The 26,838-nt window shown below is 40.3% G+C and overlaps 3 protein-coding genes across 3 annotated transcripts; all 3 read left to right on the top strand.

The window, feature by feature from the left end:
* The first annotated feature begins 1,693 nt into the window (after nt 1–1,693).
* On the top strand, nt 1,694–11,480 carry efhd2 (EF-hand domain family, member D2). The gene is made up of 4 exons (XM_083895171.1): nt 1,694–2,046; nt 7,965–8,112; nt 8,227–8,361; nt 11,165–11,480. The coding sequence occupies exons 1-4, from the start codon at nt 1,754–1,756 to the stop codon at nt 11,294–11,296; spliced, it is 708 nt and encodes a 235-aa protein (XP_083751297.1). The 5' UTR covers nt 1,694–1,753; the 3' UTR covers nt 11,297–11,480.
* A 7,171-nt stretch (nt 11,481–18,651) lies between these two features.
* Nucleotides 18,652–22,960, top strand: LOC310931775 (actin-associated protein FAM107A; the record flags this gene model as incomplete). Its single annotated transcript, XM_083895004.1, has 4 exons — nt 18,652–18,754; nt 20,176–20,278; nt 21,995–22,133; nt 22,841–22,960. 4 exons carry the CDS (start codon nt 18,652–18,654, stop codon nt 22,958–22,960), a joined length of 465 nt encoding a protein of 154 aa, XP_083751130.1.
* A 1,471-nt stretch (nt 22,961–24,431) lies between these two features.
* trappc6b (trafficking protein particle complex subunit 6B) lies at nt 24,432–26,838 on the top strand. The gene is made up of 6 exons (XM_083894892.1): nt 24,432–24,561; nt 24,649–24,716; nt 25,174–25,291; nt 25,389–25,472; nt 25,967–26,060; nt 26,742–26,838. The coding sequence occupies exons 1-6, from the start codon at nt 24,481–24,483 to the stop codon at nt 26,771–26,773; spliced, it is 477 nt and encodes a 158-aa protein (XP_083751018.1). The 5' UTR covers nt 24,432–24,480; the 3' UTR covers nt 26,774–26,838.

Raw genomic sequence — 26,838 nt, 5'->3', positions numbered from 1 at the left:
ACCAAGGTTCCTCGGCTTGTCCTCATAGGAGAACCCTTTTTGGCTCCTGGTAGAACCCGGAACCCTTGTGGAGGGTTCCACCAAGAACCCTTTTAAAACCCTTTATTCAGGAAAGGGGTTTTAAAGGGTTCTCTGGATCAAAATGGTTCTTACCCGAACCATTAGTGTTACCAAGAACCCTTGAAGCAAGTGGTTCCAGGTAGAACCTCAGCCCTAGTAGAAGGACCTTTTTGGAACCCTTATTTCTAAGCGTGTTGAGCGAGAGAGTGTTTCAACTGAAAGGTTGCGGGTTTGATTCCCAGACCATAACCAACTCTTCTACTGTTTTTATTTGGTAGTAATGAGTAAGAAAGATAGTTAGAGGCAATGTGTTGGAGTAAAACCACATCTTTTACTCAAGAAATGTAGAGTAAAAGTAAGAGTTGCTATAAATGTAAACAACAAAGTAAAGTACACATACATGAATGTTGTACTTAAGTACAGTAGGAAAGTATTTGTACTTCGTTACAGTACAACACTGGTTATCAGCTTTTCTCGTCTTGAGAATTCACATTCACACTCGGCAACATGGGGTTAAGTGACTTGCTCAAGGACACACACATAGTAGCAGGGTCAGAAATTAAACCCACAACCTTCCAGTTGAAAGACAACCCTACCTGCCACTCCTCACTTTTTAATACTTTCACTTTAAAGGTGCCATATGTAAGAATGTGGCCAAAAACGGTTACTACACTCAAATTCAAAATAAACGAGGTCTTTTAGGTTTCGTTTGCTGACGTAACTGGCAACCCGTGGTTGCTCGGCAGCTGAGACTCTACTGACTGCAATGACTGGTAGACGGCGGTAGGTGGCGCCACATGCCAAAACATGATTTCAAAACATAAACATGATTTGCAGTCTGCAAAATATTTTTTTTAATGCAAATATTTTGTCTGTACTGTTGTTGTTGGTGAGTTCAGTTTGTTATATGAACATTATTCCTGAGTCTCTGTGACATATTAAGAGGATTTCATGGCCAGTTGCTTTAGATTTATTACATAATGCACCTTTAATTATCAAAAGTAAATATCTGATATTAAAGGTTTTAGAAGGTTGTGGGTTCACTTCCTGGCTCTGTGAGTCTATACTGTATGTGTCCTTGAGTAAGGCACTTAACCCCATGTTGCAGAGTGTGAATGGGTGAAAAGAATCGGGTAAAAAATATATATTATGGTCTTTATAAATACAGACCATAATATCAACTCTTCTTTGGTTTTAAGGAGTAACAGATAGTTAAATAGTTAGAGGAAATGTATGTATATTTTATATCATTAAAATATCACTTTTGATACTTAAATACAGTAATAGTCATATACTTTAACACTTTTACTTCAGTAATATTATCAAAAAGAACTTTGATGCACCTGTAAACAAAGCTCCGCCACTTGTGACGGAGAGCAGTGAACAGGCTAGGGGGCGGGGCTTATCATGTGCCTGTCTCTTTAAAGGGGCGGGGCGCAGCAGGCGCGAGAGACACGGCTGTTGAGTGCAACGTCGCTAATGAGCCGACACACAACATCCGGTGTGGAGACGCCTATCAGAGCACACGTCTGAGCAAGTAGGTCTAACTAACATTAACAACTCTCCGTGTTTGTGTCGGCTTCTTTTTCACGGCTTCCGTGGAGAGGCAGGCAAGGAAAACTCGCTGCTGCCCGGAACACTAAACTAAAGTTTAGCCCCACACACCGCTGTCTCCAGACCGGGGGTAAAGATAATGGCCTCAGACGAGCTGTCTCAGAAACTCGGCCGCCGGCTCCTGATCGAAGAAGGAGCGGAGGCGCCCGTGGCCGTGGACGTGGACGAGCCCGGAGAACAGGGCGACGGCGAGGGGAAGGAGAGCACGGCCAACGCGGACTCGGAGCTGGGGGCGAAGCTGGCGCGGAGGGGGGCGCTGAACGAGGGTCAGGGCGAGCCGTGCCAGCCCAGCATGAAGGTGTGCAACCCGTACACCGAGTTTAAGGAGTTCTCCCGGAAACAGATCAAAGACATGGAGAAGATGTTCAAAATGTGAGTAAGTTCACGCTGACACTGATGTATATACACTCATACTCATGCTGCTGCTGCTTCAGCTGCCATGTGATCCCAGGAGAGTGGGGAGAAGCATGATTGCTCATATAAGGAAGTAGAGTGTGCATGTTGCTTCTTAATGTAGGTCACTGCTTTAATTTAACATGCATTGTGTTAGAAATGGAGCACAGACATAGAAAAACAATGTCTGCATGTAAACAGGAAGATGCCATTTCTTAGAAGCATTAAAAAAAAACAAAAAAAACTCAAAGATAGCACCAGGAACATCAAAGACATCACAGTGTGTGTGTGTGTGTAAATCAGTGAAAATAATGTTGAATGTGATTTCATGCATGGTAAAGAAAAGAACACGTATTTATAGTCCAAACAGGGCAGCTTGACAGGCTGCAGGGTGGGGACATTGTGCGAGAGACACAATGACAAGGAAGTGAGTGAGATACAGCTTTCGTTTACTGGTGCAGGACCTGGTCGATTTGTGCATAAAAACAAACACTGTAGACTGCACGTGTGTCAAACTCGAGGCCCGGGGGCCAGATGTGGCCCGCCACGTCATTTTATGTGGCCCCGCGAGTGATTAATTGGTCTTAAAAATCTGTGTCTATGCTGCTTTAAGGCATGCGTTGATCATAAACTACATTTCCCACAATGCATGGCGATTGGCAATGCACGTGTTACCCGCAAAGTGACGACGCCGCTACTAGATCGCAGTCTATCGTTGCATACGCGTCATGCGACGAGTGAAATTGAATAAGTAATAAATACAGAAAGTTATTTAGCAATATTTTACGGCCTAGTTACCTTTATTTTACACTATATTTGGTTACATTTATTCTGTATGACAGTTGCATCTGGCCCTTTGAGGGTAACCGTTATGCTGATATTACAGTGTTATTCTCCCCTTTTAATCCAAAAGTGAATTTTGACTAAATGCCGTTGTTTCATGTTTCATTTTCATGTGAAATGTATGCATGCACTGCAAATACCTCCCATTTGAGAGATGCACACATGTTGTGTATCATTAGTCGCTATCAGATGGAAGAAAGGAAATGACTGGCTTCCATACATCTCATATGATCTGCCTTGGCTACACAAAAACCTGTATTGTGAAAGTATTCTGCAGAACTTAGTACTTTTATACTCGATATAATTTAAAATAAACTTTACTTTTACTGAGGAGTTTGCGGTCTCAATCCGTCTCTCCTTCAGTAGCTCCACACAGTGAGTGAGTGCGTTTACATGCACACTAAAAAACTGATTACTGGCAATAATCGGGTAACTGGAATAAACCATTTAAGGTGTAAACATGCCACTAAGAAATCTGATTATTGACAGAAAACAGGTTTTTCAAAAACCAAAAATGGCAATAAAACGATAATGAAATCAGTTTATTGCCGTTTACACGAGCACTTGAATAACCAGATAACTACAAAAACCTGATAATGATAATTTTTTTCATGTGCATGTAAACACACTCACTGTGAAATCTCCTGATCATTTATTATAGATTATGTGCTCATTAAGGGGAAAGTTATAATAAGTAATAAATCACAGCATGTACAATATGAGAGTGGACAACAGTGGGACTGACAGCAGACATTGTCCAACAGCTACAGCTCATGTCTGAACTTCCTGTTTCAAAAGGTTGACATGGTGCCAGTTAAATTACAATTCTTGACAGGGTTTGTTTTTCAAACCGGAAGACGACAGTTGACCTTTCAGTTTTCTTAGAAATCTAAAAAACACTCACTTCCTGGAGTTGGGTGTGAATTTTTAATCTTTCTGATCATTTCTCAGTATAATTTACACCACGTGCACATTCGTTTTTTGACACTTCTGATCATTTTGTCTCCCACGAGATGAGACATTTCGCTCAGTTTAGAGCCGCAACTGACCATTATTTGTGTAATCGATGAATCGTTTGGTCCATAAAATGTCAGAAAACGTTAAAAAGTGTTGATCTGTGTTTGTCAAACCTGGAAATGACGATGTTCTGGAATGTCTCGTGTTGACCAAAGAATATATTCACGTTTAAGAAGCTAAAACAACCAGAAATCTTTTTTTAATCATGAAAAAAGCTTCAAACGGCTCTATTGCAGTTATTAGAAATTAGGCTTGAGTTGATTAAAACTCACGTGAGGGTCAGTTCAGACCTCGACTGTTATGTTTAAGCTACGTTAAGTTTAATTTTGGTTTTAAATTTTGTCTTTTTAATGGAAAACAATGTTCCTCACAGCTGTTGATGTGGTCTATAATCTCAGGGTTATAATCCATCATTTTAAGAGAATTCAACTGCTTTTATTTTCTTTTTAGTCGTAAAAAACCTTTGGAAACGATTGGACCAATGACATTTATAGAATATATAGAACACACAGAACTGGGCCTGACTTAAAGGTGAAGTAAGTAGTTTATAGTGACATCTAGAGGAGAGGCTGACATTTACAACAAAGAACTGCTCCTCTGCTCACCCCCTCCCTTCCCTGAGCGCTACGGTCGTCCTTGTGGTCTTCCTCCGTGGTGCGGGCGTACGGTCAGGTACTGGTGTTCCTTTATCCGCTGTAAAGTACGCGTGGTCCTCCATTCTAAACGCGTAATAAGATCCGCTCTCAGCCTCGTCTCGGCGCTCGATTTGTTCTCTCGGGTTTGTCTATACAGGCTCCCGTAGAAACATGGCGTCGTGGCGATGCAACAGCGGCCCGCGGCCGTGTTATTTTACATGACTGTTTTGAAACAGTACGAAAATGAAACAAAAAATATTATACAGCGACTAATGCAGGAGCACATACTATGTATACAAAAGTGAATTTTGGGTCATATAAACCCATAAATACTACGCAGTGTCCCTTTAAACTGAAGTAATAATTTGGTGATTTCAATGTGTAATAGTGGGTTTTTGTTGCATTAGTAAGTCAGTGCTGCCGATGTGATAAAGGTCTCGCTGTCTTTTCAAGGAGCAATGTGTCAACTTCCTCAGCTCACTGTGGTATTTTAATGTTGGAGTGATGATTCAGAGCGAGAGTGAGCATCGTTACAGGATGTTGCCGGTTAGTCATCATCACCTTGGTGCATGTGGTGTGAGTGTGTTAAATGCAGTGCTTCTGTTTTGTGAAGCTGACCGTGTCGAATTAAAGACTTGGGGAAGTTGAAGCTGCACAACATGTTTTTAGAAACAAACTAGTGATACACACACACGGATATTTAAAGTACAAATGTCAGACAATCACTCAACAAGTAAAACTCACCAAATGTGTTTTTTCACACAAGTATTTAAAGTCATTATGTGTTTTATCTTATTATTATTATTATGTTTTATGTTATATTATTTCACTTTACATTGCACCAATTGTGATTTAATCTGTTCATTCCAACTCTTCCTCGGCTTTCAGCGCCGACACGTTTTCCTCCCCGAGGAGGGGAACGTCGACTCGTAGGGTTTTGTTTTTGCACGTCTGTGAATTCTGCCTCTTTTCTTGGCCGATTCTCTGCACACTCGGATTCTTCAGCTTCCTGTCGTGTTCAGGCCTGTTGAGGCATTTTTTGTAAATGACGCTCCATACTTTTACTGACGCTCGTTTTCTCTACGGCCCTCTACTTTGAAAGGTTCGACCTGAATTGAAACCCTTGCAGTGTTACAGTGTAGTGTGTCCCACAGTAAACCGTGTCATCGAGTGGCAACTCGTCATGACGACGCCCAAAGGAAGAAGAATCTGAACTTCCGTTTTTGAAGCTTCCAGAATTGCGATTTTTGGTTTTGCAACTGGAAAATCAGAGATGTGGCTCATGTTGGGCAATAGAAGCTGTCAATCACTCATATCTGCCTTACATTATTGTCTAATAGAGCTGCAACTAAGGATTATTCTGTGTATTATTTTTCTCGATTAATCGTTTGGTCCATATAATGTCAATGTAAAAAAAGACATTGATCAGTGTTTGTCAAACCTGGAAATGACGATGTTCTCGTCAAGAATCTAAAACAATCAGAAATTGTGTTTTAATCGTGAAACAATCCTCAAACGGATTAATCAAAATAGTTGACGATTAATTTAGTCATTAGTGCTGGGCACTAGGTTAACGCACGACGCGTTTCCATGACGACTGACCGCAAAAACGTGCCGCTACACCAGAGTCCAGGCACCATTTACCAGTTAGCTGCATTAGCTTGTTTAGCACCATTAGCGCACCTACATTCAAACTGGAGCGGTCTGTTTATTAAAGGAAAAGAGCAGCGCTACAAATAACCAGCGTACCTGTGTACTACGTATGTGTGCGTCTGTTTTTAAAATTTAGCGCTACTTTAGAGACTCATTTTAACAATGGGGAGTCGCGTAAACATGACGTCACGTGCGTCTTTTTTTCCGGTCAGTCGTCATGGCAACGTGCACTACGCTGACGTGCGCTAACGTTGACACTGTTAACTGCCGATATCGCGCTATTAGTAACTGATTAATAATCCATTAATTGTTGTCTATTTTCCCCTCATGGGGACACAGTTTACAAAATTGGTGTCATGTTCTATCAAAGATGATCTGGAACTAGGGATTGAGACCGTTGACCTTTTTAGGAAACTGATCACAGACTCTATTGATCAAAGTGAGAAGTCGAGGCTGAGTCACTGAGAACAACAGTGTGTGTTTAATCAAATAAGTGAAGTTTGAAAGTGAGAAACCACATATTCAGTTGCTGCACTCGGGCTAATTCCAGACTTGTTCTGCATTCTGGATTTGACTTTTATTCCGGGTTTGGAGAAGTGAAGGTACACACTTACCTCTGTGGTGACGTGAACGCACGCACACACACACACACACACACACACACACACACACACACACACACACACACACACACACACACACACACACACACACACACACACACACACACACACACACACGTGTGTGTCAGTGTTATCCTCAACCTTTATCGCAACCAGTTAGTGCACAACCCTTACTTAAAGGCGCCATATGTAAGAATGTGGTCAAAAACAGTTACCACATTCAAATTCAAAATACCGAGGTGTTTAAAGGTTTCGTTTTCTGACGTAACTGGCAGCTTGGCAGCTGAGACTCTACTGACTGCAATGATTGGTAGACGGCGGTAGGTGGCGCCACATGCCAAAACATGATTTCAAAACATAAACATGATTTGCAGTTTGCAAAAAAAATGTTAATGCGAATATTTTGGCTGTACTGTTGTTGTTGGTGAGTTCAGTTTGTTATATGAACATTATTCCTGAGTATCTGTGACATATTAGGAGGATTTTATGGCCAGTTGCTTTAGATTTATTACATAACGCAGCTTTAAGTTTAAGCATTAAACTGAACCAGTTCCTTCACAAATGAGGTTCTTAAATGAGTTCTTTTTCTGTCCTGTGAACCTCGTATCTGTCTATTTTCTGCATAAATCTTTTACAAAAATAAATTTTCTCTAAATCAAGTCAAACAGTGAGCAGCAGCTAAGATAACAATCACAAGTTACTACTATTCAACTATTTTTTATCATTTATCAATCGCCTTGAAGCTTTTTTTCATGATTGAAACAAGATTTCTGATTGTTTTAGCTTCTTAAATGTGAATATTTTCTTTGTTTCTCTGCTTCACGTAAACAAAGGAATCATTACAAAACAAGACATTAGAGAACATCGTCATTTCCAGGTTTGACAAACACTGATCAACGTTTTTTTTAACATTTTCTGTTAAAAATCATAGTGGGAGATGACTCCTGGTGCTCCTGGTGTGAGCATGAGCAGATAATGGTCATAATTGTGTGATTATCATCTCAAGCTCCTTCACAGGAAGTTTGACCCTTTCACGACCATCTCTTAAAGGAACAGTTGGATGAAGTCTGTAGCCCCGCTGTAACAAAGCTCTTTGTTATTTTTTCCCCCCTTCTCTCCTGTGAAGGTACGACACCGGGAAAGACAACTTCATCGACCTGATGGAGCTGAAGCTGATGATGGAGAAGCTCAACGCTCCGCAGACGCACCTCGGTTTGAAGAACATGATCAAGGAAGTGGACGAGGACCTGGACAACAAACTCAACTTCAGAGAGGTGAGAAGAAGAATTGTTCAGGAGAGGATTGGATTATTCCTCTCGTTTCTTACACCCGTGTTCCTGTTTTCTTCTTCTTCTTCTTCTTCTTCTTCTTCCTGTGCCCTTTTCCAGTTCCTGCTGATTTTCCGAAAAGCGGCAGCAGGAGAGCTGGCAGAGGACAGCGGCCTCTCTGTCCTCGCTCGCCTCTCTGAGATCGACGTCTCCACAGAGGGAGTAAAGGGAGCCAAGACCTTCTTTGAAGCCAAAGTATGTTCAGTCCACACACACACACAAAACTTTTTAGATTTTTTATTTTATTTTATTTTTTTGGTCCAAAATTTGACAAAAACGTCATACTATACTATGTCATCCAAAATTTGAAGAATTTTTGACAAACAAAAATTTGACAAAAATGTCATACTATTGTATTTTTTTTTTTTTTGACAAATTGAGTATAGCATGTTATAGCAACCTCAGGAAGTGATTTCAATGAATACAAAGTGAGGACCGGCCAAAATGTCCTCACTCTGTAAAAATGACCTTACTTTGTTGCTTAACTGGTCCTTAGTATGCTGCAAGTACAAGAACACACACGCACTGTGTTTCTTATCACAAAGTCACACAGATTAAGCCACACCCACTCTATTATGTGGGCACTGGACTCTAAGGTTATAAAGGTTAAAAAATATCTAGAACCGGATATAGTGAGTTAAACCTCAGAGTGAGAATTGGAGCTTCGATCAGATCGGGCCCAAAAAATCAAAGCCCGAGCACGTCCACGCCCGACACATTATCTGTAATTACAAGCCCGATTTAAAGGTGCATTATGTAATAAATCTAAAGCAACTGGCCATAAAATCCTCCTAATATGTCACAGAGAATAATGTTCATATAACAAACTGAACTCACCAACAACAACAGTACAGCATTAAAAAAATTTTTTTGCAGACTGCAAATCATGTTTATGTTTTGAAATCATGTTTTGGCATGTGGCGCCACCTACCGCCATCTACCGATCATTGCAGTCAGTAGAGTCTCAGCTGCCGAGCAACCACGGGTTGCCAGTTACGTCAGAAAACGAAACCTGAAAGACCTCAGTATTTTGAATTTGAGTGTAGTAACCGTTTTTGGCCACATTCTTACATACGGCACCTTTAAACCCGAAATTTTTTTAATACGTGAGCTGTAAATGTACACGTCCTCCCCACAGCGGGAGCTTGTTGCACCTGCTGCCACAGTCTAATTTACAACAACAACAACAGAGCCACTGAGATCCGCTTCCATGAACGCATACGGTGCTTCCTGGTTTTTAAATGATGCGTTCAAAGCCGCAGGTTTTTACACCTTCCCACATACGACATGCTATAACATACCACGCGAAATGCCCGCGGGTCAGGCTCGGGCTCGGGCGGAGAATCTAAACTCTAGTGAGAATAGCTTTCACGTCTGCACCTGTGATATCACTGAGTCGGTGATGTCCTCATCTCTATCTCAAGCACTGGATTGGAGGTAATCTGGGCAAACACCCTGCTCACCTCTCTCTGAACTTTCACTCCTGCTGCAGAGTTTTCCCACATGCAGAACGGCTGTCGGCGTCTTTAGTGAGCAGGTTCCACTTTAATCAGCTGTGATTGATATAATTGGTTATATTTGATTGTAGAGCTGAAACTACTGATTATTTTCGCAATCGATTGATCTGTCGATTATTTTCTCGATGAATCGTTTGGTTAAAAAACGTTAATCAAACCTGGAAATGACGATGTTCTCGTCCACAAACCAAAATGATTCAGTTTGAATGATTTCTTTGTTCATGTGGAGCAAACACAGAAAATATTCACATTTAAGAAGCTAAAACAATCAGAAAATGTGTTTTGATCATTAAAAAAACCTTCCAAAGGTCATGGCTCTGACTGGACCTCCTTCACTGAGTGTGTTTGTGAAAGTCTGTGTGTTTGAGTTGGTGTTTTGAACAGGAAAAAAGAGCTGAAACTTGAATTGCTTCGCCCTGGACAACGTGAGCTTATGTGCAAATTCCCGGAAATTTCCATGGAAACTTTAGTTTGGGAATTTTGAAAATATTCCAAATAGGAAACTTTTCATGGGAATTAACTGGGAATTTTGGACATATTTTTGGAAATTGAGTCATATACCTAAGCATAAATATGAAATTTTTGGTTGTTTTCATAAGTAAAATTTGCAAAAGCATACATTTAAATCAAAACTAAACATGACAAACAGAATTACACTACCGTTCAAAAGCCTTTTTTATGTGTTTTCCATTAAAAGTCACACTTGTATTCATCAAAAGTGTTGCAAAATGAATAGAAAATATAGTCGAGACATTGACAAGATTAGAAATAATGTTTTTTATTCAAAATAATCATTTTACCCTTTGTCAAACAACCAGCAAAACTGTTTTCAGCTGTGCTAACATCATTGCACAAGGGTTTTCAAGGGTTTTCTAATCATCCAATAGTCTTCTAACGCCATTAGCAAACACAATGTACCATGAGAACAGTGGAAATGGGCCTCTATACACCTATGTACATATTCCATTAAAAACCAGACGTTTGCAGCTAGAATAGTCGTTTACCACATTAACAATGTATAGAGTGTGTTTATGATTCATTTAATGTTAGATTAATTGGGGAAAAAAAGCACTTTTCCTTCAAAAATAACGACATTTCTAAGTGAGCACAAACTTTTGAATTGATTTCCAGTTTATTCTCATTAATTCCCATGGAAATTTGAAAATGCCCTTCCTTTTGCAACTCTTCTCTTAGCTAATCTGAGCCTGAAGCTCAGTCATTTCATAACGACTGAGGTAATGTTCATTAAAACCATGGGAACATTATTGACACATGGCTGCACAAACAGAGCCTGGTCCTCAGGGCAGTCACCTGATCACCTGGGCGTGGTCGGGGGGTTTTGGACGTTTGTTGTGATGTTTGAGTTGACGTTTTCCACTCCTCAGGGTTCCTACGCAGCATGGAAAAGAATGGAAATTTTGAAATTGAAAATGTAGGAACTCTGACTCTCCCTTTCTCTCTGTGTTCTCCTGTCGTCGCAGGTCAAGGCCATCAATGATACCAACAAGTTTGAGGCAGAGATCCGTCAGGAGCAGGAGGAGAAGAAGAAGCAGGCCGAGGAGCAGAAACAGAGACGAGCTGCGTTCAATGACCTCAAGTCGGCTTTTAAATGACCAAACCTTTCTCTCTCTCTCTCATCTCAGGACTTATCCACTCTCTGTGCTGCACTAACGACAGAGACGGTGTCCACGCAAAGTCCCGTACATTTTGACCAATAATCTATGATAAAATCAGCACAGTCTATGCTTCTGCAGGAAAAGAGAAAAAAACCAGCAGTGATTCATTTGTATATTTGTATCTGTAACGCCTTCAAACATCAGTGTGCATCTGAAGCTGCTGAGCTAAGCGCTATCAAAGAGCTAATTTTTTTATACCCAAATATCCACTCTGTGGCTGCTGTGCTGGCACAGTGGGAGGAGCCTAACTGATCTGATCACGTAGAGTTAAAACAAAAACACTTTATATTAAGGAACACATCGTCACCATTAACTAGGTGCTTACTAACACGAGTTGCATGCTAGCCCTTTAATAGTAATCATTAAGCACGTATTAACACCTTATGTAGGAAAAATCTTAATTCATGTCATAATAGAGGTAGAATAAAGTGTTAATATGTGCTTAATGATTGCTAATAAAGGGCTAGTATGCGACTTATATATCGTTAGCCTAATAGCATTGTTGCCGAAGTCATATTTTTTCGGAAAAAAAGAAAAAACAAATTTTTTAGCAAGCACATTGGTAAAGTTGGGCAGATATCACAATGACCAAAAGAAAAATATTATTAGCAATTATGCTATCAGTAGTGCTGTGCAATAGGTTAACGCGCGTCAACGCATGACGCGTTTCCATGACGACTGACCGGAAAAAAGACGCGCGCCATGTCATGTTTACGTGCCGTGGCACCATTTACCAGTTAGCTCTGTTAGCTGCATTGGCTCCTTTTAGCGATGTTAGCGCGCCTACAGTGGAACTGGAGCGGTCTGTTTATTAAACGAAAAGAGCAGCGCTACAAATAACCAACGTACCTGTGTACTGCGTATGTTTTTAAAGTTTAGCGTTACTTTAGAGGGTTGTTTTAACAAACGGGCGTCGCGTAAACTTGACGTCGCGCGCGTCTTTTTCCGGTCAATCGTCATGGAAACGTGTTGTGCGTTAACGTTGACGCCGTAAGCTATTAGGCTAACGATACGTCAGCGAGCACGTAGTTGATGGTGAATATGTGTTACCAACAAAAACAATAGTGTTTTCTCATCTTTCCTTCGCTCTTCACCCTCTTTAAACTGCAAGGTTTATGGAGAGGATTAAGTCCATTCTGCCTTCCTCAATCCTGTTATACCTGAAGGGATAAACACACACACACACACCATCTGTACCTGCAGTGTAGCTATAGTGACTCACCATCTCCTTCTCAGTAACTGCTGATAAATGCACTCGTGTGTCGGATTTCCGTAACTTGTTTTCTATCCACTTAGTCAGTTAAATTTCTTTTTTAATTCTTATTTTTCTACGCTGGGTACGGAGTAGAGTTTTGGTCGTGGTTTTGGGGGATGGTACTGTGGTGGTGGAGGTGGTGGTCGTCCATTTTGTTTTCATTCACAAGCATCGTTGCCGAGATGTTGAGATGTCTGCTCAGCACAAACCACCGGAAAGCTTTTTTAAATCACTTATCCCAAATCACTTTAGCCACTTTCAGACGTGCACTTAACTCCACAGATTGTCCGACTGGGCTTCATTCATTCATTCATTCATTCATTCATTCATTCATTCATTCATTCATTCATGTGTGTTTGTGAGTGCAAATGTTCTCAGGAGAATCTCTGGAGGTTGCCTGGGTGAGATGTTCGCATGCTTGTCCATCACCCTCACTCATTCACTCTAGAGTATCACTTAAGCGCAGCTCACTAAGGGCACTTTCGCACCGATAGTTCGATTGCTTTGGTCTGCACCAGTCAGAAAAATGTTACAATGTAGCAAACGTACGTGGGTACGGTTTGCGTTCACAAAAGCGGAGCTCTAAACCAACCAAAAATAGACCGCCAAGACCATCGGCACCGGGGAAACCGGACTAACCCCAGATTTCCACCGGACGGGTCAGCGCACGTTCCGCGGTCACCGGAGCCGATCGCTGCAAACTATAATCGATGTGAGCATTCCCACCGGGCGCGCCGCGGCTTCTTGTGTGAATACCTTGTTTATACTTGTGTGCGATGTGATCTGGTGGAAATTCGGGGTAATCCCGTATCTCTTCTCATACCCATAATGCACTAAACTAGACCGTTTCGTCCCATTTGGTTTGGTTGCGTTCACACCAGAGGAACCATACCAAAGTAGAGTGGATGAAGTGGTCCGAGAATGTTTACGTGCCGTGCGCCTATAGTCGAACTGGAGCGGTCTGTTTATTAAAGGAAAAGTAGAGTGGATCAAGTGGTCTGAGACCACCCCTTCAGGTTCATTTGGTGCGCACCAAAATACCGAGATCACATTCACAACTACGCAAACGAACCGAACCAAGGGACCAAACACGTTTGGTGCGCACCAAATGCTGTAGGTGTGAAAGAACCCTTAGACACAAACTGGACATTCCAGTAGAAGTAGAAAAATCATGTTTGAAAACTGCTTCAGGTGTCGTTGGTCGAGCGGTGGTTTAATGGTCTGCAAACCAACCACCAGACTCTGCAATGACGTGACAATGCAGATTTTAAAGCCTGCTCTCACTGTACGATCGCTTCTCATGTGCCGTAACAGCAGTTCAGACTCTTGTGTTTAGAAGCTTCCACAGTTCAATCACTGTTCTGTCACCAATGTGAAACCCTTTTCTTTCTCGTTGACCCTCGCTCTCCTTGACTTTTCTGGAATGAGGTGATTTGCACTTTTTTTGCACCTCCAGTGTTAACTCAAGAGCTCGTGTTTCAAACGCTGATGTCACTGTTCACTTTCATTTGACATCATCGTCGCAGTCGTCGTCCTGTTAATCCCGAAGATTGTGCGACGAATCGTTCCCGTGACCATAATTACTTTTAGATTCAAGATTATGCAGATGATGCACTGTCAAATAATGAGATGGAAGATAATCAGAGAGCATGTGGTGTTTTTATAAACTTGTATTGGAGATGTTCATGTTCAATTAAAGAAAAAACGCTTAAAATAACAGATGACAATCGCACAATAACCCACATACGATGACGTCGGTCACACACACGGATGGTTTAACAGTGCATGGTTCACAATTTTTAATAAAGTGATGAACAAATGGCCCTAAGTTTACTGACTGAGAGGCCGTTCAGACCTGATGTTCTATATGTCCACAAAGAGCCTGAAGATGATGTTCTATCGTCTCACTGTGCAGTTGTGAGTCTGTGTTTAAGGCAGAGTGTGTCGGGTCAAGAGAGGCTCGCTCGACTAACGATTCTTTTCCTGATTGATAGAGTTGTTAGAAGAACTTGTTTGGTCCATAAAATGTTGATCAAACCTGGAAAAGATGTTCTCAAATGTTTTTGTTCCACAAACCAAAATGATTTTTTTTGTTATGTGGAGCAAAAAAACCACACAGAAAATATTCACATTTAAGAAGCTGAAAAATCATTTTCTTTTTTCAAAAAATACTGTTTTGAAAAAACTTTTTTTGGAGAAAAAATTTTTTTTGAAAAAAAAAAAGGTATTAGGGATAAACATTTTGGGGGAAAAAAACCCAAAAAATGAAAAAAAAGTAATTTTTTAAAGAAAATACTTTTTGGGGAAAAAAATTATTAAAAAAATGAAAAAAAAAAGTAATTTTTTAAAGAAAATACTTTTTGGGGGAAAAAAATTATTTAAAAAATGCTCTTTTGAAAGAAAAAATGCTTTTCAAAATTTTTTGGGGAAAAAAACCCAAAAAATTAAAAGTAATTTTTGAAGAAAATACTTTTTACATTTTTTGGGGAATTTTTTTTTTCTTCTTAAATGCTGGATACAATCACAATGACCTGTGTGTGCATGGTGATGTACACGGGGTGTTTCTAAATTCAGATGATTCGTTTTTATAGGATCTCTATATATAATCTCAATCAAAGATTCTCTTTTCATGTTTGTAGGACTTTGTAGGGAACATATTTGTTAACATATGAGGGACAAAAGTTTGCTTTTTACTACGTTAAATAATGTATAAGAGCGTAGTTGTTGTTAGTCTGTGTGATGATGTGATGATGCATGTTCTTAATCAATAATCACACAAATGACACGTCATCACAGTTTTGACTGTATTTCAGATTTAGTCTGGACTTAAATGAGTTATTTTTGGTAGGAAGGGTCTCCTTTTTATATATGCAAATGTTCTTTTTTTTGTATTTCCTGGATGGTTCTTTATGAAGCTTGTGCAGGATTGTGTCAACACTGTGTTCAAAAACCAAATAAACAACACAAGGGCAGTTCATTTTAAATCACCATTCCATTAAAAATGACCTCATCACTGATGACAAATAGTGATTTGGAGCGGAGTGCAAACACTGTGGGTTCCATGATTTACTTCTTTCCTTAAAGTCACGACTGTGCCAAATGTTAAAACTACTGTCACAGCATTTCCACTCTACTGCAACACAAATGTAAACGGGAACAATTATATATACAATGATGATGAAATATAGTTATTTACAAAGATGATGTCTGATGTCAGTGTTTTTTTCTGCTGCAGTTCTTATTGTATCCACTTGAGGTCACTAATGTGCTTCCTGGTTATGAAGCTCATAAAAGCCACCGTACACACGGTGACGACTGGCGTTATCACACATGCAATATACACTACTGTTCAAAGGTTTGGGCTCATCTATACATGTTTTGTTGTGTTTTCCATTAAAAGTCACACTTTTAGTCATCAAAAGAGTTGCAACATTTATAGAAAATATAGTCAAGACATTGACAAGATTAGAAATAATGATTTTTATTCCAAATTTTGCCCTTTCGTCAAAGAACCAGCAAAACTGTTTTCAGCTGTGCTAACATCAGGGTTTGCTAATCATCCAATAGCCTTCCTACTGGCGACAAATACTAAGCAATTTTTAGCTAGTTATACAGTTACAATACCGTTAAAAAGTGTGGGCTCACTTAGAAATGTCCTTATTTTTCAAGGAAAAGCACTTTTTTTCAATGAATATAAAATGTTATCATCATATTACATCATATTAAATGAATCAGAAATACACTCTATACATTGTTAATGTGGTAAACGACTATTTTAAAATACTAATAATTATTTCTAATCTTGTCAATGTTTATATATATTTTCTATTCATTTTGCAACTCTTGATGAATAAAAGTGTGACTTTTAATGGAAAACACAAACAAATTGTATAGGTGAGCCCAAACATTATTTTTTAGAAAATATTCTGAGTAAATGGCAGAAAAGAGATAGGAAAAAGAATTTTCACCTCTCATTTGACACTAAAATTGGCCCAGGAAATGAGATTCTGATGGAACAGATGGTTGGAAATGGCGGCATTTTGAAATGTACATATATTTACGAAAAAGTGTGACTTTTAATGGAAAACACACAAAAAAAATGTATACGTGACCCCAAACTTTTGACCGGTACTGTATGTTTTTTTTTATTATCATTTGTTCACTACAAAATCCCTATCTGACGCAAAAGTAAAGTGATTTAATTGTGTTTTAGAGCCATTTAAAGGCGCCATATGTAAGAATGTGGCCAAAAACGGTTACTACATTCAAATTTCAAAATACCAAGGTCTTTTAGGTTTCGTTTTCTGACGTAACTGGCAACCCGTGCTTGCTCGGCAGCTGAGACTCTACTGACTGCAATGATTGGTAGATGGCAGTAGGTGGCGCCACATGAAGCCAAAACATGATTTGCAGTCTGCAAAATATTTTTTTTTAATGCAAATATTTTGTCTGTACTGTTGTTGTTGGTGAGTTCAGTTTGTTATATGAACATTATTCCTGAGTCTCTGTGACATATTAGGAGGATTTTATGGCCAGTTGCTTTAGATTTATTACATAATGCACCTTTAAATTACTTATATTAATATAAGTATTATTTATCTGCTGTGTACAATGTGTGCTTTGACATGTCAGTGGTCAGCGTTGACCAGTGTGATAGAACAGGTCTTTGTCCTACTTATCACACAGACTGAGAGTGAGTGAGACAGCCACAGCTCTCAGGTAACACTACTCTCCATAGTATCAGTGTGTGTGTGTGTGTGTGTGTGTGTGTGAGAGCTCCACACGATGGCTAAAGTTCTCTTGACAACATGAAGGACCAGTACGACTCAGGTAGGACTCGAACCCTGCTCTGGTTTTCCCTTAACATTGTGCTGTGTTGGTCTGAGGCTTCACAGGTTTTACAGCTTGACCTTTTTTGTTGACTTTGTTGTTATATCCACTCTCTCCGTGTCAGGCGGTCGCTTTTGTGTCTGTAATCATCGTACAACGGAGAAACTGGACGTGATGGCTCAAGGTTTCTGAAGCGCGATTGCATACGATAACGTCGTCGACGTCGTCGTGCGCTCACCTGACGGCAGGTTTTATGTACGACGCGTACCCTAAAACCTTCAAGACGCAGACGGGCTCAGTGAAAACGTCACTAAATAGCCACTCTAGCCACAGAAGGAATCTGTCAGCGCACATGTGATCTATCTTAAAAAATATGTTTGGATCTTAAACACTTAAAGGTGCATTATGTAAATAAATCTAAAGCAACTGGCCATAAAATCCTCCTAATATGTCACTCAGGAATAATGTTCATATGACAAACTGAACTCACCAACAGCAACAGTACAGCCTTAAAAAGAATATTTTGCAGACTGCAAATCATGTTTATGTTTTGAAATCATGTTTTGGCATGTGGCGCCACCTACCGCCATATACCAATCGTTGCACAGTCAGTAGAGTCTCAGCTGCTGAGCAACCACGGGTTGCCAGTTACGTTTGAGCTACAATGGCGGAGAAAAAACGAAACCTAAAAGTCCTCTGTGTTTTGAATTTGGGTGTAGTAACCGTTTTTGGCCACATTCTTACATATGGCGCCTTTAAACATCACATTGGCGTCTGCTACGACACGTGAAAAGCTCGGACGTTCAGTTGGACCGCACCGTCGTATCGTCGTCATCGTGATTTTGGATTCATCCGATATTGAAAATGTGTGATTCGCCGACAGCATACGTAAGTAAAACAAGTACTACGTGGCTGCTGCTGTTCCCTTCACCATGCAGCTCAAAGTTTCCCGGACACGTTAATACTATACGTCGATAGACAGATTTGACTGCACTATTTTGGTAATTACTTAGAAGTCCACTAGGGGCAATATAGATCAATATAGATATCTCTTGTGTGTCTTCCTGCAGCAGCAGTGACCCAGCATGACGGAGAACCTGGAGCTCCACATTAGCTCCTCTGGTCCCTCAAGACTCTTCATGCACCGAGAACCAGCTCTGCTGCTCCCGTCCGTCCATCTCCTTCCACGCCGCGCTCTCGGGCGACCATGTCCCTCAACGGTTCACTTCCTAACAGCGGCGCTAATCACGCACAGCCGGCCCCGTCGTACAGGATGATAAACGCAACGCAGAGCAACAGTCACAGAAAAGGTCAGTTCAGTGAAGTCTGAAAGTCAAAATGAAGACGATAAGCATATATTTAGCTAGCTTGTGTTTATCGTGTATGAAATCTTTCACAAGTGCACCAATATTTGACTGAATGTACCTCTTGGTTCATTCTTTTGAAAACATCCCATTAGCCACGTACATTTCAAAATGGCCGCCATTTCCAACCGTCTTTTACATCAGAATTTCATTTCGTGGCCCGATTTCAGTGATGTTGGTGTCAAATGATAGGTTAAATTTCTCATTTGTAAATCAGAAGTCCTTTTGATATGTCGTTCTGTCATTTACTCAGAAAAAATATGCACAAAACGCAACATTATTCCAGCAAATTCTTGCCATTCGATGGGTTTTCTCCAGGTTCTCCGGTTTCCTCCCACAGCACAAAAACATGCAGATTTTGGGGATTAGGACAAATTGGTCACTCTGGATTGACCAGAGGTGTGAGTTAGAGAGCGGATGGTTGTTTGTCTCTATGTCGCCCTGTGACGTACCTGATGATGTAACCCGCCTTTTGCTACCATGTCAGCTGGGATTGGCACCAGCACCCCCACGACACTCTACACTCTTAGAAATAAGGGTTCCATAAGGGTTCTGGGGGGGTCAGTGATGACATGTTTATAGAACTACAGTCATTTATATAAGCAGCAGCAGAGATTGTTGATATAAATTATACTGATATCGACTTCTTATTATAGCATAATAATAATCGTGATGACATGTAAACTCTTAGAAATAAAAGTGCTAAGTAGAACCATATAAGGTTCTTCCGCTTGTTCTCATAGTAGAACCCTTTTGGGCTCCAGGTAGAACCATTTTATAAAGGTTCCGGCTGGAACCCTTTTGGAGGGTTCCACCAAGAACCCCTTTTAAAACCCTTTATTCAGGAAAGGGGTTTTAAAGGATTTTTAAAGGACTCTGGGTCAAAATGGTTCTTACTGGAAACATTAGAGTTACCAAGAACCCATGAAAAACCTTTTCTTTGGGAAAGGCCCTTTTGGAACCCTTATTTAAGAGTGTATGATAATAATAATAATAATAGTAGTAGTAGTAGTAGCCCCGAAAGTGTATCTGGATAGCTAATGGTTCCAGTATGATCCAGAGAACCCTTTAAAACCCCTTTCCCGAATAAAGGGTTTTTAAAGAGTTCTTGGTACAGTACGACTAAGGGTTCTCCTGCGAGGACAAGCCGACGAACCTTATATGGTTCCACTTAGCACTTTTATTTAAGAGTGTGCAGTTTTACTGCAGCTGTAACTGGTCTGTACTGTTAGAAAACCATCGTTCCAACAGTGACGTTTACTCTTGAATTCTAAGGACTATTCTAAGGATTCTAATTTAAAAACGCAGATTTGAAGCAGGATTGTGGACGTGTTTGTAAAATGCTGTTGATGTGATTTCTTTATCAGGCAATGAAGTCCGAGCCGAAGCCCGCTCGGGTCACTCGACCCCCGTCAAGGCTCTGAGAACTCACAACGAGCTTCACAAGGAACTGCTGCTGACGCACAAGAAGTACAACAGTCACGCCCTCTTTCAAAAATATGATTCTTTTATTCCACGTTTGTAGGAAAACAAATGTGTTGATGTGTTGTAAGAACCTCTGGTGCTCTCTCTCTCTCTCTCTCTGTGCCTCTCCAGTAGCTCTCATTAAGAATAGATGAGAGCCTCACAAATGCAATCATACACCCTCTCTGCATGCCGCTGTAGTGCTTTAGTGAACCTGGGAACCTGAGGCAGAGTAAAGTGATATGTTCATAGATAGAGACGGACCTGCTTTGGCCCGAGAGAAAACACCGCACCAGTGAAAGCACTGGATCTTTTGTGCTGCGTCGGTTAATCTGACCTCAAAGTTTACCGACGCCAATCCAGAGACACTTTATCACATCACTCAGTGCTTGAAGTAGGCGAAAAAAAACAACAAGTGCCGGTACTGCTTACTTATGACTAATAATAATAATAATTCTGAGGTTATTGATGGAAAACTCTTAGTTAATGGCGTACTGGTGATATAATCAGTCATTAATAAGTATTTAAAGGTGCATTATGTAATAAATCTAAAGCAACTGGCCATAAAATCCTCCTAATATGTCACAGAGACTCAGGAATAATGTTCATATAACAAACTGAACTCACCAACAACAACAGTACAGACAAAATATTTGCATTAATTTTTTTTTTTGCAGACTGCAAATCATGTTTTGGCATGTGGCGCCACCTACCATTCATTGCAGTCAGTAGAGTCTCAGCTGCCGAGCAACCATGGGTTGCCAGTTACATCAGAAAATGAAACCTAAAATTGAATTGAATTTGAATGTAGTAACCATTTTTGGCCACATTCTTAAATATGGCGTCTTTAATTATAGCATAATAATAATAATCGTGATGACATGTACACTCTTAGAAATAAAAGTGCTAAGTAGAACCATATAAGGTTCTTTGGCTTGTCCTCATAGGAGATCCCTTTTTGGCTCCAGGTAGAACCATTTTATAAAGGTTCCACCTGGAACCCTTTTGGAGGGTTCCACCAAGAACCCTTTTTAAAACCCTTTATTCGGGAACAGGTTTTTAAAGGGTTCTCTGGATCAAAATGGTTCTTACTGGAACCATTAGTGTTACCAAGAACCCTTGAAAAACCCTTTCTTCAGGAAAGGGTTTTTTCAGAAGCAAATGGTTCCAGGTAGAACCTCAGCCCTTGTAGAAGGAATCTTTTGGAACCCTTATTTCTAAGAGTGTATGATAATAATAATAATAATAATAATAATAGTAGTAGCAGTACACGCTTGGAAATAAAAGTGCTAAGTAGAACCATATAAGGTCCTTCGGCTTGTCCTTATAGGAGAACCCTTTTTTAAAAGGTTCCACCTGGAACCCTAAGCGTTCCCAAGAACCCTTATTAAACCCTTTATTCAGGAAAGGGGTTTTAAAGGGTTCTGTGGATCAAAATGGTTCTTACTGGAACCATTAGTGTTACCAAGAACCCTTGAAAAACAAATTGTTCCAGGTAGAACCTCGGCCCTTGTAGAAGGACGCTTTTGGAACCCTTATTTCTAAGTGTATGATAATAATAATAAACAGTAGTAGTCCCGAAACTGGATCTGGATCCTGCAACCTTTAGTATTCACATTTCTCATGGATTATACCAATAATAGCTGTTCCATCGTCCATCAAAACAGCTTGGACATGGTGTAGCCATTAATCTAAGCTGTTTCATACTGTGTTGTGACTCAGGGGTCTGGCGCTGAGCAGCAGATCAGAACTTCAGCAGGTTCTGGAGCGGAGGAAGAGGGTGCAGAGCGACCAGGTGGACGAGGGACAGAGCAGGACGCCTCTGGAGGACGTTCTGCTGAGACGACAGCAAAAACAAGAGGTGAGAGACATTTTTACCTGTTTGTCTGTCGGTTAGTGAGCAACATACCTCGAAAAGTCACGGACGGATTTGGATGACATTTTCAGGAAATATCCGCAATGGGAGCAGGAACAAGTGATTACATTTTGGGCGTGATCCGTCCACGCTATCACTGGTTACAACACTCGCTGTCTGACCCCATGGTGCTATTTTATGAATATTTACACTAGCATTCAAACGTTTGAGGTCACCTATACAATTTCCTCTGTGTTTTCCATTAAAAGTCAGACTTTTATTCATCAAAAGAGTAGCAAAATGAATAGAAAACATAGTCAAGACATTGACAAGATTAGAAATAATGATTTTTATTCCAAATAATCCTTTTGCCCTTTGGTCAAAGAACCAGCAAAACTGTTTTCAGCTGTGCTAACATCATTGCACAAGGGTTTTCAAGGGTTTTCTAATCATCCAATAGTCTTCTCACACCATTAGCAAACACAATGTACCATTAGAACAGTGGAAATGAGCCTCTATACACCTATGTACATATTCCATTAAAAACCAGACATTTGCAGCTAGAATAGTCGTTTACCACATTAACAATGTATAGAGTGTATTTATGATTCATTTACTGTTAGATTCATTGAAAGAAAAGTGCTTTTCCTTCCAAAATAAGGACATTTCTAAGTGAGCTAATGTCGTACCCCGATGCGTCTCATTTCTTTCAGAAGGAGAAGAAACGCGGTGATAAAGAACCAGACGAAGCTCAGCTGATGGAGTTTGTCAGAGTGAGACAGAACCTGAGAAAGATCCACTCGGTGATCCAGAACAAGACTGGCAGCTTCTAGAATGCGACAGAGGAACGCAGTGCAGCGTAACTGCATCATGAACTCTGGTTGAGTTTGACATGCTCTGTTTAAGTAACCATGTATGTATGAATGTATGTACGTATGATTAATGACTGCACGATAACGTAAAGACACACACACACAACACTTTGCTTTTATATCGGTTCAAAGAAGCTGCCGCTCTGGACGTCACAAGGTTGTCTTTGTTTACGCCGCCATGTCGGCAGGAAAAGGTCGAGCAAAAACACGATCGGTGCTAGTGACTGTTTCAGGTTCACCGTGTTCTTTACGACTCTGGAGGTGATTTTCATGGAATATTCTGGACATGTCGTACGTCTTGGACTTTCTGGTAAACTTTCCCTCAACCTTTTCCAGAGAACAGTTAGAAATGACAATAAAAGCATGTGAAATAAACAAGATATTAAAGCTAGTAAGTGTTGAGGTCTGTATGGGAGAGTTTTTTTGCCATCTCTCCTCTCTCGGGATCTTTGGGGATCCAGCGCCTTTGCGTTTTCCCCCAACTGTTTTGGTATCACACGGTACAAAGGCTGACACGTTGCCTGACATACACTCTTAGAAATAAGGGTTCCAAAAGGAATCTTCTGCAAGGGCTGAGGTTCTACCTGGAACCATTTGCTTCTGAAAAACCCTTTCCAGAAAAACAGGTTTTTCAAGGTTTCTTGGTAACACTAATGGTTCCAGTAAGAACCCAGAGAACCCTTTAAAACGCCTTTCCTGAATAAAGGGTTATAAAAGGGTTCTTGGTGGAACCCTCCAAAAGGGTTCCAGGTGGAACCTTTATAAAAAAGGTTCTACCTGGAGTCAAAAAGGGTTCTCCTATGAGGACAAGCCAGAGAACCTTATATGGTTCTACTTAGCACTTTTATTTCTAAGAGTGTAGAACAACATGGCTTCCTGCCAAAATGGCGTTGTTTTGAAGCAGACTGCTGCAGGATCAGCAGCAGGTCTAGGACTTGGTCATTTATATCAATCGTTCATTGTGTTTTCTATTAAAATTAGATATTATTTAAATAACACTGTAGTCTTCTTTAGCTCAGAGGTTTCTAGTTGTGTCTGCGTCTAAGGGGAGTTTGTTGTCATCACCATGTGGCCATTACTGCACAGAGAAAACGGTAAATATACACTACCGTTCAAAAGTTTGGGCCACTTAGAAATGTCCTTAATCTTTAAGGAAAAGCCCCTTTTTTTCAATGAATATAACATTAAATGAATCATAAATACACTCTATACATTGTTTAATGTGTCAATAGAGTGTTAAAACTGTTCAAGTGGCTGCAAATGTGGTAAAAGAATAATATGGAAGAAAAGAATGATATTTTTACAGTTATACCTCCTGGCCAGGTGATGGCGGTCGTGAGTCAGCACTGACGCCGGTCGTGTCCCGTCCCGTGTCTGTGTTTATGTTTCGCTCTGTGCTGCTGTGATGTAGTGATGTCAGCTGGGGATTAAGTGAGTGCAGTTTTCACAAACTTCAGAGGCGGATTAAGATTAAGAAGAACATGGCAGACGAAGCTCCTTTCCAGCTGTTACACAGCGAACTAATCCAGTACATCACAAAATCCGCGGAGAGCGGAGACACGGTGAGAGTTCATTTGACTGACCGGACATCAGCTTTATTGACTCATAAACTTCTGTCATTCACCCATTCATTCGTTATTCTTTGCTAGGAGAATGCCAGGAACATCACCAAACTGGAAATCATGGGCTTTAGAGTCGGTCAAGGACTAATAGAGAGGTAACTGTGAAGCTAACAGCTGCTAATGTTTGTTCCTGCTGTGTCCACTTCACTGTGACCGGAAGTAAAAATGGCTTCCGGTTTCTGTATGTGTCACAATAGCATGACATGATCTCAATAATGAAGATTTAAGATGATTTCAGAGAGAAAACAGACCCATTATGCCTTCAAAAGTGAAGTAATAAGGATTAAATGTGATTAATTGGTTAATAAATATAAAGCAGTATGACATAGTGTTTAATTTGCCATGAGTTTTGGCAGATTTCTATTGAGAATATTAATTCAGTGTCATAGCCCTTCTTAGATTTGGATTAGATTTTAAATATTATGTAAATTCAGTGTTGGGGTTCAACTTCCTCTTATTATTCCATTATTATTATAATTGAAGTACAGTTTCAGCTCCTGGCATTTATTTGAGCAGCATTGTTGTTGTTGTTGTTGTTTCTTCCTTCCGCAGACTAACAAAAGACACAGTGCGGTTCAAAGACGAGCTGGACATCATGAAGTTTATCTGCAAAGACTTCTGGACGTGTGTGTTCAAGAAGCAAATCGACAACCTTCGCACGAATCACCAGGTGACGCGCGCCCAGCTTCTGTTCTGTCGTACGTCGTCGGGCCGCGCTGCTTGTTTTGTTCGCCGCTCTGACGCTGGTGTGGTGTGGTGTGTTTCAGGGCATCTACGTTCTTCAGGACAACAAGTTCCGACTGCTGAGTCAGCTGTCGGCCGGTAAACAGTATCTGGAACAAGCTCCAAAGGTATTCGGAGGACTAGATAGCATTTTATCAAACAAAGAATCCTTTTTTTCTTTGCTGCACCAAGTCCTGTGTATTGTATATAGTATATTGTGTAATTAGGATGTCTAGACTGAACTGGCACCTTCCTACAACATCCACAGTGAGTCGGCTCCCCGATACCTACAGTAGACAAAGAGGTGTGAAAACACAGCCTGGAAAGGCAGACTCCTTGTCTATTGGAGGCATGTGAAATGGGAGTTGCTCAGGTATAAATGGGTCTTTCTCCAGCTCGGATCACTCCTGTGAAGAGTGACCTTTTGCAAAGAAAATAAAAACTTCTCTATTTCATTCTTCACCACCAGCAGAGAATTTCCACAACAATAATCATTGTTTGTCTTTTAAACCCATGGAAAAGTAAAATGATCGACTTGCAATGGGAAATAATATTTTTGCCTTTTTATAACAGTTTAAAACAAATACTCAAATGACCGTTTGTGTTGTTTGTTTTTCCGCAGTATTTGGCCTTCAGCTGTGGTTTGGTGAGAGGAGCTCTGTCCAACCTGGGAGTGAAGAGTATAGTGACTGCTGAGGTGTCCGTCATGCCCGCCTGTAAGACATCACATAATCTATATATAATCTATAATCCGTACTCTACGCTTCGCATATTCATCCCTCTAAAAACTTGGGATTTTGATGAGCTAATGTATTTTTTGGGATCACTGGAAGGATTCTGGCGCCCTCTTGTGGCACCTCAAAATAACTTTCCCCATTCATGATTATCCCGATAATGGAGATTTCAACAATCAACGTAATGTTGTGATGTGTGATGATATTGTGACATGATCCGTATCAGGTCCTATTCAACTTTATTTATAAAGCAGCTGAAACAAAGTGTTGTCCATCAGAGATAAATAAATAAAACATACAAACGTGTGACCTGATAGACCCAAGAACAAACAATAAAATACTGCAGAAAATATAATAACAACACAAATAAACAGGGCATAAAATGAAAACTATCAAAAAGATCAAAAGCCAAAGAGTAAAATTGGGTTTTAAGATGCGTTTACAATTTAATTTAATTTTCTGTGGTGACTTAACGAAATATGTGTCTACACATCCCAAAATAGTCCCACCTCCACAGGTGGAGGACCATCGCCCTGTCTTAATTGGTTTATCTTCTCCGGCCACTAGATGGGGCTGTTGATCAGAAGAAGAGTGTGAGTTCCACTGACTCTGTGTTGTACACTAACACATGTTTATTATTATTATTCCTCTGTTTGTCTGCAGGTAAATTCCAGGTCATGATCCAGAAGATGTAGGAGGAAAGAGCGCTCCCTGCTGGCGGAAGATTCTTTCTGACTGAGATTTTTTTTTTTTTTTTTTT

The sequence above is a fragment of the Microchirus variegatus genome (assembly GCF_963457635.1).
Source record: "Microchirus variegatus genome assembly, chromosome: 9".
Classification (NCBI taxonomy): domain Eukaryota; kingdom Metazoa; phylum Chordata; class Actinopteri; order Pleuronectiformes; family Soleidae; genus Microchirus; species Microchirus variegatus.
The sequence above is the reverse complement of the archived record's forward strand: the minus strand, read 5'-3'. Positions and strand labels throughout refer to the sequence as shown.

Excerpts from the sequence above, each read along its gene's own strand:
- efhd2 (XM_083895171.1), top strand. The coding sequence starts at position 1,754 with ATGGCCTCAGACGAGCTGTCTCAGAAACTCGGCCGCCGGCTCCTGATC. Across the intron at positions 2,047-7,964 it reads ATGGAGAAGATGTTCAAAAT|GTACGACACCGGGAAAGACA; the intron begins GTGAGTAAGTTC and ends TCTCCTGTGAAG. Across the intron at positions 8,362-11,164 it reads AGACCTTCTTTGAAGCCAAA|GTCAAGGCCATCAATGATAC; the intron begins GTATGTTCAGTC and ends CTGTCGTCGCAG.
- trappc6b (XM_083894892.1), top strand. The coding sequence starts at position 24,481 with ATGGCAGACGAAGCTCCTTTCCAGCTGTTACACAGCGAACTAATCCAG. Across the intron at positions 25,292-25,388 it reads ACCTTCGCACGAATCACCAG|GGCATCTACGTTCTTCAGGA; the intron begins GTGACGCGCGCC and ends GGTGTGTTTCAG. Across the intron at positions 26,061-26,741 it reads GGTGTCCGTCATGCCCGCCT|GTAAATTCCAGGTCATGATC; the intron begins GTAAGACATCAC and ends GTTTGTCTGCAG.